Below are 14,991 nucleotides of genomic sequence, written 5' to 3' on the forward strand. Positions count from 1 at the left end.
TTAACATCATATACAAGAAACAACAAAGGAAATATTAAAAGGATTTTTATTGGTGTTTAATATATAATGAAAAGGAATGGTTTTATCTGTCCTTTGAAACGTACCTGAATTAATAGTTAATCAGAACATCAACATCTTTATATACATGATCTAGAATATTTTATTGACGATCATATTTATAAACCAACTGGAGCAAAGAATTTCTGAACTAGACAAGGGTTGAAATTTCATTCCTAAAGGTAGAATTTGAAATTATGAGGACACGTTACATTTCTTCATTAATAATAAATAATTAGGATTTGAGAGTCCACATGTAGCAGCAATTTTTGTTGGCTATGCCATTTGCACTGATATTTAAAAGGTATGTTTTGGTGCATTTCGTTGTCTTATCATTCTTATCTCATAATCTTGTTTTAAAGGTTTTCAGAAAAATATGTAATAGGACAAATAGTAGCTTTTCTAAAAAGCTTGGAATTGGAAAGCTCAAAGCCTTTATAATTCTAAAGAACCTACCGTCTCAAACGTTTTAATTACAGTTTGGCGTTTATTTAGTCACAAATGTGGGTAAGACTTCATGGATTTCAGTTACACAAGTAAAAGCTTTTTAAAAAAGCATGAAATATTTTTTTCCTGAAAAATAATCGTTTAAAATTTGTACTTATAGATGCAGCTGTTTTTTCTGGGTAAAGTTATTTCTAAACCACAAGCGTCCTCACCATTTTCTCGTTTTGGTTATGATTTGAAACTAATGTATATAGTTAAAGTCAGGATTTAGAACACATGAATGCATTTACGTATATACACTGGCAACACTCCTTTTGCGCCAATTACAGTTTTTCAGGGGTATCATTTGCGCCAAAATTTTGTTTTCCAAATGTATCAATTGCGCCAATATTCGGAACTCATTTGCGCCACTTTACCTGTACACATGTATATCATAAATATTAATGATTAATATTTATTCTTATGTTTGGCTTAAAAAGTATTATATGTTCAGAGATATATTTCACCATGAAAATGAGCTTCTGGAGACTTGAAGTGCATTAGACAGTCCATGTACAGAGAGAGAAGAAACATTATTGCTTTGCTGAATATTTAATACAAGATATGCCAAAAAAAAGAGAAGAAAATAGAAGCTTTTGCTGATAATTTTTTTAGCCATGCACATATGTTGATGACACAGTGCTGTGATCCCACCATCCGTTTGGGCTGAAACTCTATCTATCAGTAATAGAACAGAAGTATTCCACGGGAATTATTATGAACTGTTTTATGTATTTCATCTTTAAATGTTTGTCTTTTTGGACAATAAAGTGAAGTGACAAGCTACTAAGCTAGTAAGGCGGTAAGAAGAAAGTATGTTTCAGAAAAGGAAATATTTGCCGTTTAAACTGCCGGTTCCAAGTCCGAATAAAGGAGGAGGGAAGTGATTTTTCTTCCATAAATGGCGCAATCGTATGTTTTATTTTTGGCGCAAATGATACCATGTAATTTTAAAACAGGTAGCGCAAACGTAGCATTGGACAAAAAAATTGTGGCGCAAAAGGACGCATTTTTGGCGCAAACGGATCTCTCCCTATACACTGTTCCATTCTCAGTTTAATTCAAAACATTTCATTTAAGGTAAGACGAGAAGTAATTTAGAATTTAAAGTAGTACTAGTATGACGATTTCCGTCTAAATTTTATTATAGCATATACTGGCATACAAAGTGTCGATTGTTCTTTTAGGGAAAATAGATTATTTCCTTTTAGTTGACCCTCTAGGTGAAAGGAAGTCAATTTTGGGGTGTTGTGATGTGATGTATGAATCTAATTATTTTTATTCTTTTATTATGAATAACTGCAGTGTGAATATTTATAATATATTTATAAATATATGGGAATATGTTTGACAGAATTCTTCGAAACGGTTTCTGTTTTCATAAATTTGGTTTAAATTACGGTTGCTATGTATAACTAATATAAGCTCAATGGAAAGAAAATCTTTCCACCATTTTACTTAAATTTCTGAAACAGGATAATAAAACACTAATATCACAAGAAAACAGTATTGCCTTGGAGTGTTTTTAATCAAAAATAGCGAATTAAGAAAATATAAGTGATGTCGCCTATGGCTGAAAAAATACTACCAGTTTCCTTTTACTCTAACTTCTAATTTAGAAATATAAATCTCTACAACACGAATCATCGCCGGATCGTCTTCACTAATTAGATATCGACAGACATTCTGTACAACAAAAAGGCGGCTGTCCACACCAAGTTTTCACATACAATACTTATGTTAGCACTAGCAATATCGGCTAATCAATTAGTCATAACGAGGCTATAATTAACAAATAAAGTTAGTAAAGCATCAATGAACAATTCCGTCTATTTCCAGTGATGGTGAACTGATCAAGTTAACGATAAATGAGATAATAGAAGTGCATTCTTCTGAAATAAATATTAATTATTGCAGATAAGATGAAAGCTTTCGTTGTATCTCATTTGTGGGAGATAAATTACTTGTTTCGATATATATTATAAACATATTTGTCATTAATTAAATGATATTTATGGGATTTTTCTCCACCGTAAATAGTTATACACCGCCTAGTTCAAGTCACCGTTTCCGAAGAATAGATTATGTGATTGAATTGACGAAAAGCCTAATGTCGTGATCATAAAAATATTTAAACTGCTGCATTTTACACACCATTACCTTTAGATCCTTTCAACTTCTTAATTTTAAACGACCCATTACATGCAATTCCCAGCTAGACCAGCCAAATACATGTTGAGAGATTTACAAAGTACATTTGAAAAAATTTCGGTTGTAAATTCCATCTGCTACGATATAGATGTTTAAAAATTGTTTAGTACATTGGAATGGAATTTGTAAAATTCCTCAATTCTGTTTATCAAACTTTTTAAAATGCGCATTGCACTGACATTTAAACTAGCATTGGCTATATACTATGACAGTCTTAATATGATGGTCAAAAAGTTGGGACCATACACGTTTCTGTAATTCTAAATAAAGTGTAGTGTTTCAGATGAAAACACCATCCAGGTCAAATGCCAATTAAGACAGCTGAGAGCATCAGAATCAATAAAGGACAGACATTAAGAAAGGTCTCTTTTCTTTTGGAATATTTCTTATTTTGTCACGGGTCCTTTATAGCTAACTATACAGTTTGTGTTTTGCTTATTGATAACATTATTTTTTTTATATAAGCAATGACTCTTTGTTATGGGGGCGGGTTTTATGCCGGGGCGTGGCAGGTGTGCACCCTCCTAAAATTTGCAAATCATGGGTTCGCTTAGCGCGATATCTACCTTGCACCCACTCTAGAAGAATATTTCGATAATTTTACCGCAAACAAATTTTGTATATCGCCTCGCTCCGCTCATCGAAGATTTTAGTTGACCTCCCCCTTCCCCCAACCTAAAATCCTGGATCCGCCCCTGTTTGTATATCTTTAATATTGTGGCGGGAGCATCAACTTTAGCTAACAGTACACACGTGTTTAACGTCAACCATAAAGTTAAAGAGTAAAAAGGACAAATGAAACAGAAACTGAAATAAACAAGACAATAAAAATAACCCGGATGAGCCCGAGTTCTTTGTAAGAGTTACAGTTACAGTTCCTGTATCACTAGTGGTACCCGCAGTGTTGGTACAGACAAGCGGACAGATCTGTGATCATTTGGAACGGACAGTTAACAATACGGATCAAGGATTTTAATTTGATAGATAGAATAATTCTGTTGAGAAATAGCTCTGTCTTCTGAGGAGTTTCTCAGTCCGGTCATGTAGAAGTTCTAAGTCTCTTTTCAGACATTTCTATGATGTAAAATCAATACTTATTGTATTATTCTGTTATAATTATTGATAACAATGTTCTATTGACGTTCGATGCATGAAGCCATTATTATTTGAACGTTTCGAAAAAAATCATTCTTAAACATGAAGCTAAATTAAGGTAGCGACTTTCTGAACTACTTCAGAAAGTTTCCACGGCCTACATAGTATTATGGAAAAATAACTGATAACCAATTATTACATATTTTCGGAAGTTTAAAATGAAAATTATGAAAATTGGACAATTTTGACATTCATGCAGTCGTTTATACGAATACGAATATGAATGCGAATACGAAAGTTTTATTTTGATTCGGTTAACATGTAACATTACAAACGTAGCTCTATTAAAAGAGCTTTTTACCGAATATAAAATAACATCAACACAACATAAAAAACACAACATGCAGACAAAATATATAACAGCACAGGCATATTGAAATAAATGCAAAGCAATTTGTTGAGGACCTTAATATGTAGAAATAGTAAAGGTGAGCTTAATATCCTTTCCTACAGAGGACTCATTAATGGCCAAAATGTATCTCAGTAGGCTCTTTGCTTCCCCTAATCAAAAACATATTCATGTTTGTAATACGATGTTTAAATATGATGAATTCACTGCATGTTTAATATTGCTCAGCGATATGGTAATATAATACAGAAATTACCACGACCAACAGCAACCAGTAACAACTTGTTCGTAAGTTAAAGAAACACAAGATGAACAAAGACAAAGAGTAAAGTACAGCATATTTAGTCCGAGTAGGTGCAAGATTTGTTTTTCCGAAAACCCGTTGTATGAAAAACACACTCAAAAACCTGAACTGTATACAGCCATCAACAAGGTGATAGTATCTAAAATGGCAACGCTTTTATCGTTTATATTCACAACAATAATTTAATACGGGATAGCACTTTACAATATTAAGTGTTCTGACGACATATATTTAATCAGTTTTTGATATACAATTAATCACAATAATCCTTTATTATATATAACAGACGAAAAATAAAAAAGTTGTTGTTGAAAAAACTGATAAGATCGAAGCTTTCCATCAGACTCAACAATAGATCATTGTGTTGATCAAATTAACCTCCGCTGATATATGTTAATAGTGCACTTACCAATGAGAAATACGGAGGTGTACAAAAATAATTTTCCCTTTCATGACGGGTGTAATTTATTCTTATGAAGACTTTCTTACCGAGGTAGTCTATCAATAGGTCTCCTCTCTAACCCTGGGACTATATTATTCAATGCTACGAAATAAACAAGCCCAATGACAGATTTCATATTTCTTTATCATGTAATTGGATAATTGTTGTCAAGACGTCAAAAATGGGAATTTCATAAACCCACGATGAAAATGGTATAGGTTTAATTTGACAAAATAAGAAAAAAAAACACGTCAGCCTATATAACGGGTTATATTCTCTTTTGTGAAATCTCACTGCAATTCAAATTGTTGGTTTTATTTCCTATTTTCTCTGTGATATTTCGAGTTATTCCACAGCGCAGTTCAGTAGATTGCCTCTTACATCATTTTGAAGTTATGTTAATTATAAATGTCAATCAACGAGGAAGATTTTTTTTTTAAATTCCTAGATTTGAAAAATTGGTTTAACTTTTCTTTGCAAATACTTTTCTTCAACGAAGTCATTACTACAAGGAATCAAGGCTTATTTTCTCATAATTATTACTCCGTCAATTGCTGTCGGATTTCACAAACATTTCTTGTCTAAATGGTTGGGTACTTATTTGTTTAATTATTAAATATTTTTTTGTACAAATAGTTATCAATTTAATGATTGTAACTTTATGCATCTTTGTTCGTTAACATTTTCTGCTGATGATGTAAAGAAAACTTGTGCAAGGTCTTCTTAATTATAAAAAAGATTACACTGAATAGCTAGCCTGGTCATGTAAATGACAGTTGAATTCAAATTTTACAGTGTGAAGCGAGACAACTCTAAATTTTTGAATAAGAGAAAGAAAAAGTAGTAGTGTAATGTGGTCCACAATTATCGTTCTTTGATTTTCGTTGTCCTGCTCCTAGTGTTGACAGTGTGTTACTTGCCAATATCTTTTTTTATACCCCTACCAAATTCATTTTCCATGTTTTATGCCTCAAATATCAAGTAAAGGGTGGGGCTTGGAAATTACACTGTAAAAAAAACTTGGGTTTTGGTCCAACTGAAAAAGGTGAAAAATTAGCACTTCGGAAGCAGTCAAAAGATTTTAAGACCCCCTTAACATACATTTGCCAATATTTTGATTTAGAGTCAATGAAGTTTTCTATAGTTTTGATATAATTTGTCCCAAAAGTAGTACAACACATTGTAAAAATCTTATTGAGATAGCGCAGGTGGGATTTTTTCAATTTCCATTTATTGCCTAAAATAAATGCACTACGAAACAAGTGACAATGCGAGCTACTGCTCACTGATGATACCCCCGCCGCAAGTGGATAATTTCAATAGTGTAAAATGTGCAAGTTTTTGGTAAACAGGAAGTTGTCGAGTGATGAATCGGAAAACGCATCACACGGTATAGCTGACTTGTATAAATCCTGAAACCATTTCATAAAATCCTTGTATTGTAGTTCCTGAGAAAAATGTGACGAAAATTTTCCACTTGGCTATCAGGTGATAAAATATGCAAGTGTTCGGTAAACAGGAAGTTGTTGAGTGATGAATCTGAAAACGCATCACACGGTATAGCTGACTTGTATAAATCCTGAAACCAAATTATTTACTCGTTTTTTTTATGTATGAATTATTTATTTGAATTATTTGAATTTGCACCGTGTAGTTTCATTATTGGTATAATAACAAAAATCTATTTGTAGCAAAATTGTGTTGTTCGATAAGGCTATTCTTTATACTTGAACTGTAATATACTAGTATAAACTTTGAAGAGAAGAGAATATTTTTAATTCACCTAGTTAATGTGTGTAAACTGGGCCCTGAACTGTTTATTCTTTATTTTAGGGAAACATTGACAATGGCTGCTTATTATATATATCACTCTTGTTTAATTTATTTTGAAGATACTGAAATAACATTTTCATAAAATAAACATCCAATTCCATACACGCAGTCACTTTATAATTAAAGATGAAACTGCAAGATGTGATGTCACATCTTATTTTTTCTTGATGTCAAATTCAAATACAGACAGACAGCTCGGAATTAAGGATATATGATTATATAATGACAAAATTGATTCCATCTATTTTCAAATTGCCAATTTCCATCAACTAGCCTATTTCCTTATAAATTGGATACAAAATAGTCTGATAATTTTGTAATGTGAGAACAGAATGGTGCCAAAATGACTTGACGGAACAGTCTGCGCCTCAAACAATTTTATAGTTTGTCAAACCTCTTAACATGTTTGGCAGATTCTGATTAAGTCATAAAAGATGAGATGTAATCCTATTCCAGTCTTTTCTTGATGCAAGTTTGATTTTCAAAGAGAAAGTTTTAGGTGGAAAAGAAAGTTTGTAACAGTCTATAGATTTGTTTCTGTTGTCATAAAAAGTTAAATTATATATAAAAAAAATGTAAGAAAGACCAGTCCACAATTTTTCTAACGTTTTTGTTTTTGTTTTTTTATTAATTAAAATTAAGAAAATAAAGCTTTTAGATATAGAGTTTATAAGATAAAATTATTTCCTGTGGAACCCCTCCTTTTGCTCCCTCCATTTTCACCCCTTGCATGAGGCTTTCCAATTTAAGTAAAATGAAAACCTTGCCTCCTAACTGATCAATTCATGAACAGGACCGGTAACTCTTTTTATTTTAAAAGAAAATCTACAGTGTAGTTTTATACATGCATATTGTCTGCCTGGAATCTCCGTATGAAAAGAAAGAAATAGCCTCACTCCAAGATAATATATTCTTGCATCCCGTATTTTTTTTACCCCGTGGGGCTTTCATTAGAATAAATACCAAATATAGAAAGTGAAACTACAATTCCAAACATTAAGTCTGCGGAAGGCACATAGGAGAAAAAAAAAGATTTTGTTTTTGGCCAAAGGTTGTCGGGCTCTTCTGTGAATCTCGCTGTGTTGAAGACCAATTGGTTGCATTGGGCTGTTTTCTGCTCTTTGGTTGGGTTGTTGTCTCTCCGTTACCATTCAGGCTCAATCTTAACTAATACCTTACGATTTAGTTTAGCATGATAGTGTGGAATTTGACCATAAAATTCTAAAGTTGTCTTCTTTTAAATACACATCTCCTCTGTTTTACTTTTAATGTTTTCTGAAAGAGTACAGCATTTTAGTTGCCTTTAAGTTAGCAGTATTTATTAGGATACATCTTGGCAGACACGACTGTTTTTACATTTATTTGTTTCGACTTTTTCAAAATTTGCGTATTAGCGGATGTGAGGTAAAAGATACTAGGATGGGCCATTTATTTCCTTAAGTCGAGTTACTCCATTTGTTCCTCCCACAAGACTATTCGTATGTTTTCTTTGTCATTTTAATGAAAAATCATCTTCTCTTGCGTTGAAAAGTGAAGACAATAGATGCCTTTTTCATCAATTCAGATTATTGTAATTATTACATTTATAACTTATTATTAAAACTTCTAACCAATAAAAACGTCGACGTGTTATTTTACGCCCTTATGGTATGTAATATGTATTGTAATCATAATTGTGTATTATGACGGATATATGATTCATTCATTTCAACAATAATGAAACTATTTGCTAATCGTGGATAAACTTTTTACAGAGGTAAGTTAGCACTTTTTCAAAAGTTTAGTTTATATTATTTTACTATTTTCATACTTTCATGTGGCTGATTGTAATATATATACATTTGATCTAGATCAAAGTTTAAAACATATATACTAACGAGATGGTAATGGCTGTTTGTCGATCTTTACCTGTATTTGTATACTTTTATAGGTGTAGTACATTCTTTTGCGTTGTTTCGTATTAAGGACACGTATTGATGAAAGCATACTATCCTATAGACAATCAAATCCAGTAAAGCCATCATACTTTTTCATTTGAATGTCTAGAAAAGGATATCAGTCAGGGTTGTCCAATGTATGCTTGGGTGTATACAATATTTTTTATCTGATATCTTGTTTTAATGTTGGCTTTTTATTGTAGATCTTTAAAATGACATGACATGTCTAGAAAGGGGTTTCAGTCAGGGTTGTACAATGCATGCTTGGGTGTATACAATATTTTTCATTTGACATCTTGCTTTACTGTTTTCTTTTTATTGTAGATCTATAAAATGGCATATGTTGTACCATCGGCGCCACCAGCGCATGATAATCTAGCGTTACAAATAGAAGAAGATCTACTTTTAGATTTCGATGTTTACAATCAAAGTATCTACAATGACACGGATTCAGCAAAAATGGCATTACGCCATCCGGAATATTACAATCCTTTTTACCATGACGATTCGGTTGTTCCAGGATCACCGTTTTCTGAAAAATCATTTCAAAGGACATTTTCAATACGATCTAAACAGTCAGCTGGTTCTCACTATACTCGACAGATAAATATGTCTATCGGCGAGGAATGGGAAAATCTTCACCAGACATATGATACCCCCCGCAGATCAATCACATGTCCTCCTACACCCAATAGACACTTTGTGTTTACTCAGCCATTAAGTCCATGGTCAGAGAAACAAGAATGTATGGCACAAGAAGAAGTGGCAGATGAACCTTTAAGATATTTTTTCAATCGTTTATCAGAAGAAGAACGAGTCGCTCCGAAGGACTATGTAATTCAACCAAATCCTCATAATAGGTGTAACCATAAGATACATGCCGTGTTACATTGTCCATGTTTCTTTTTCTTCTGTTTGTTGTGTTGCTTACCGGGCGTTCATTTCATGGAGAGATCTGACGAAGAGTATAAGTCTGGACATGACGACAGAGCAAAGCATGATGGGAGATGGTCGTCTGCACTGTATACACTGGGAGTAATCGCTGCTGTTGTTTTTCTATCAGGATTAATATATTTTTCAGTATCTTTTGTACATGGCGATGTATCTTAATATTGTGTAATGATAAAGCCAGGTCATAACGAAATGTATGTTGTTTCTTTGTTTAATGTGAACATGCGTATTTTTCATAAAAGGAGATACAGTGAAACAAACGTCTATGACACAGCAACCTGAAACGATGCATATACCTATTAACAATTGTCACTATATCCTGGGAACAGTATATCTAACGTCAATATATATGTTTCTGATATATCTAACAAAAAGGCAATTTGTAAATATAGGGTTTGTATTTTCTGTACAAAGTGTACAATGACTATACAGTCTTGGCGTTACTACTTAATTAATTGACTTGCTGATATGTTTCACTCACGGTTATTGGCATAAGTCAGGTGAAGATAATGGCAGAATCAAACATTTGTGCGTGAATACTTTAGTGAGTGTACTTTATCATTACGTGTATGGTTTCATATGTATATCACAAATAGTAATTTAACGTAGAATAAATAACAATGGTAGACAGTATTGCATTCTTGTCTCGACTGATTTGTGGAGGAGTCTTGTTTTTACGAGAAAAAAAAATGTAGTTGTCACTGTTACATGCTTGTTTTGTTAATGTTATGTCATCTTTGTTTGGATCTTAATAAATTAATAAAATCTTCTTCATAGAGCACCAGTATAGACTTTCTATCTGTATATATTACCATTGACAAAGAGCAGAGGTAAATAGAGTATGTCAGCTGCATGGAAATCATAAAATGTACACGATATAAACAGAAAAGAAATGATTGATTGGCTGTTGCTTGCTTAACATGCAGTGGCAATAATTTAATGTATAATTTTGATGAAAAACAAATTAACAATTAAAAAAATCGGTAAGTCCTGCAAAAGAGGTCAAGGGGGATGGGTCGGAAATGAATTTAGAAAGCAAATGGAAAACAACGATATGTTCGATAGAAACTTTATGCTTGTATAAATTCAGCCGATTATTTGGGAAATGGAAAGATCAGTAACCGATGTATTTGTTTCATCAGCATTCGTTATTTCAAAACGTCTGCAGTGAAAGTTTTAAGATTACTAAACTCATAGCACCAGTTTCAAATGTATACTTTGATGGTTGGCCGGATGGATTGATGCTTTACGACAAGTGGCAGCACCATTTCGATCATTATATGTCAGTTGTATTTTTAAAGACAAATGTATCTACTAGCTAATGAGCATCAGTTAATGTTCTTGTCTGCATTGAGTCAACTTAAAACTATTGTCTGATCTGTTTGCAGGTGGAATTTCATAAACATTTGAAAAAAAATCTAATTAAATATTTCGTGGAAGGGCAGACTAATAAATGTCAGTGGTATTCAATTGTAAAATTGAAGGTCCAAGATACACGTTCGATTATGATAAACGAAGTGACAGTTTTCTATCATTTATGCAGGAATGTAATCTGCGTTCTCTACATCTGGAAACAAATGGAATTGGACCAGTTTGTACCTTTCAGTCCTATCAAGGAGGACCAAAAACCGCCATTGATCATATAATTGTTAGCATTGAAAATCTAACCAAATTTTCAAAAATCCAAGTCCCTGATGAACATATGTTTAATGTTTCAGACCATAAGCCCATTAGATGTTCGTTTGCCCTATCGGACAATACAAACTATGTATCTAAAGACGACGATCTTACTGCTCAAAGGCGTATATCATGGACTAAAGCTGTACAGAACGGTGCTATTGCCGACTATTCCTTTGCCGTGTCACAATTCTTATGGGACATTAAATCACCAACTGCTACTTCGGCTAATATTGAACAATACTACAGCGAAATAGTCAATGCTATTTTGAAAGCCGATATGGAAACTCTTCCCGGTAAACAGTACGTAAAACATTTAAAACCGTATTGGACAAAGACTGTGAAAGAATATCATACAATTATGAGATTACAACGTCGAACATGGATAGAGAATGGTAAATTGCATGACCGTAATGACAAACATTACAGTGATTACAAAAGCGCTAAACTGAATTTTAGAAAACAGCTTGAGCTAGCATATGAAAACTACATTAGTGAAATAAATCGTAAAATCGAAGAGTCTGTCGACTGTGATCAACGTTTTGTATGGTCTGTGATAAAAAGTGGACGCAAAAGTGTATCGCATTGTCAACAATTAAATATTAGCGGTATTCAACTCATTTCTTCAGACGAAATACGTGACGGTTGGGTGACTCATTTCCAATCTGTATTCAGTTTCGATAGCAACTTGATCAACCCTGTAAATGAAAAAGATATCGATAATACTATCAATGACTTGTTAGAAACTGTCCGTACAAACACAAACGAAAATATCGAGGAATTTACTTTCGACGAACTATATAAACTTTGTGACAATTTGCCGTGTAACAAATCTCCAGGGTTAGATGGAATCTGTTACGAACATTTGAAATACGGCGGAAAGCTACTTCAGCGTCATCTTTGTAGTTTGTTTAATCTTGTATTGGAAACATGCTACACACCGATAAGCTGGAAAGACAGTTGTATCATACCTCTATTCAAAGGTGGAAACAAATCAAAGTCTGATCCGAATTCATATCGGGGAATTTCTCTTCTGTGTAGCATATCAAAACTGTTTGAAAAGGCACTATATACTCGTTTACCATCGCTTCATCACAACTTTCCACACCAATCACAAGTTGCCTACCAGAAGACATTATCTAGCACACATGCAAGTTTTAACATGCAAGAAGTCGTACACCATAACTTAGAGCGTCATAGCAATATTATCGTCACACTTCTGGACAGCATGAAAGCATTTGATACTCTATGGCACAAAGGACTATTAGTTAAGTTGTATATATATGGAGTTCGGGGTTTAACTTGGCTGTTGATCTATGAAATGTACCAGAACATGCGAAGCTGTGTGCAATTTAAAGGAAAGTGTTCAAAATGGTTCAACCTCAAAAGAGGCGTAAGACAAGGTGGGGTGCTGTCTGCTGTTTTCTATTTAGTGTTCATTAATGATCTCCTTAGACAATTAGATGAAAGTCCTTATGGAAGTATGCTATTCAATCTTCGCGTAAGCAGTACCGTACAAGCGGGTGACATCGCTCTTATATCTACAACATCAAAAGGTATGAAAACTTTAATAGATATTTGCCAAACATATAGCGAAAATTGGGGCTTCAGATTCTCATCAGCAAAAAGTGAAGTACTGAAATTTTGTTCTTCAAAATGTGCTACCATAGGTCAACCATTGAAACTTTACGGAGCGGACATTCCAGTAGTAACATCAACCAAGCATGTTGGAATTATATTAAATGCCGAATGTAAGAGCATGTCAAGAACTTTAAATGCATGCCGAATTTTGCGTGCAACTGCGTTATCTGTAATGAAATCCGGAATACACCCATCGTTCCTTAATCCATTAACGTGCTCCAAAATAGTATTTCAGATGTGTTATCCAAAGGCAATGTTTGCTTGTGAGCTTTGGTATGGTCTTTCAAATACTGAATAACAATGTTAGAACGTTCTCACAAATATATATGTAAAATAATTCAAGGGCTTCCTGCACGAACACGATCCGACAAGTGCACAAGCCTACTCGGTTGGCTTCCTGTGGAATGCTATATTGACAAGTGCAAGTTACAATTTTTTGGAAGATTATGTAGAATGGACAATAACTTATTACCAAAACGTATACTATTACTACGACTTTTAGAATTTAGAAACAAATGTGTCAAAAAGCAAGATGGTTTTGTACCAGATCTAATCAGAATAGCCGTTAAATACGATTTGATAAACTTTGTTGAAGATTTCGTGAAATCAGGCAGCTTCCCAAGTAAAGCTGTATGGAACAGATATATTTCCACTTCCATAGCGAATTCTGAAAACAACAGATGGCAACAAAGAATATCAGTTGACAGTGACTTTGAAATTTTCCGTAAAATTCACAAACACAATGTACCACACAGAGCTTGGGTTATTGCTAAAACTAATCCTAACTTCAGAGAAGGAGCTAAATATATTGTTGACCTATGTTCCGTCATCCGAACAGAAGAGTCGCCTCTCTTATGCGATAAATGTGGACAGTTTTTCTATAACGTTATTGAACATATCATGTGTATGTGCGATCGTCTATCAGACTTAAGAGCGAAGCTTTGGGAGGACTTAATAAGTATTAATCCGATTGTGTTCAGTGTGTATCTAGACAATCTAACGTCATCCACATTCACAGCAACACTTTTGTCATGTTATACGGAATATGATCTGGATAATGATAACAGTATTTATTTCTCAAAAACTTGTATTACACATGTTCAACGGATGTGCAGCGTTTTTTATAACAGTTAACTTACCTTCTGAAATATTATCATTTACTTTAAAGTGACATTCAACTGATTCAGTATTATCATTTACTTTAAAGTGACATTCAATTGATTCAATCACTCTTATCAATATATGACATTTAAATAATTTAATCACTCTGATGTCTTGACCAATATGTAAATATTATTATTGTACAAAACTGTTTAATACATGCAAAATCTTCGACAAGAAGGAAATAAAGTTAATATATAATATAATAATGGAATGGAATGGCAGACACGAAAATTACTGAACTAATAGATTGGTACAAAAAAAATCAAATCAGAGGTTATGCATTTTCTACATCCAACTTGATAGATACCCATGTTGTCGACTTGATATCTAATTGTTCTGCTTAACTATGTCATAGATAAATTGAAAACTTATGCAAGTGGTGTTTTAAAAAAAAGAACAACTTTGTAATTGAGCAGAATATTGTTATTTTATTGGTTTCTATTAACTTTTAAAATTTTTGTTACTGTACTAGTAAACATTACAGTAATCATTTATCACCTTCTCTTACAAAGAGCTTAGATTCTTTTGTCCTATTTCAACAAGAGCATGTTCAAATCTCCAGCAGCTCAAGAGTATAGACAATTTTACATAAAAACTCTTTAGACTTAAGTTGATTGTATTTGCTTAGTACTGTAGAGGTGGGTTGTTTTGGTCCTGCACTTTTTTTTTAAAGTGTTTTTGGATTTCCGTCTAAACCTGCATTTTTTTTTAATTCATTTTCAAACTGTTCAACTTTTAAGAACCAGATTTAAGAATTTACAATCAATATGCTTCATATCAGTCA

The 14,991-nt window shown here is 33.1% G+C and overlaps 1 protein-coding gene across 1 annotated transcript; it reads left to right on the plus strand.

Moving 5' to 3' along the window:
* Window positions 1-8,500: 8,500 nt before the first annotated feature.
* On the plus strand, window positions 8,501-10,174 carry LOC139518690 (uncharacterized). Its single transcript, XM_071310159.1, has 2 exons — window positions 8,501-8,593; window positions 9,099-10,174. The coding sequence occupies exon 2, from the start codon at window positions 9,108-9,110 to the stop codon at window positions 9,882-9,884; it is 777 nt and encodes a 258-aa protein (XP_071166260.1). The 5' UTR covers window positions 8,501-8,593; window positions 9,099-9,107; the 3' UTR covers window positions 9,885-10,174.
* Window positions 10,175-14,991: the final 4,817 nt, after the last annotated feature.

This window comes from Mytilus edulis, chromosome 4 (assembly GCF_963676685.1).
Source record: "Mytilus edulis chromosome 4, xbMytEdul2.2, whole genome shotgun sequence".
NCBI lineage: Eukaryota > Metazoa > Mollusca > Bivalvia > Mytilida > Mytilidae > Mytilus > Mytilus edulis.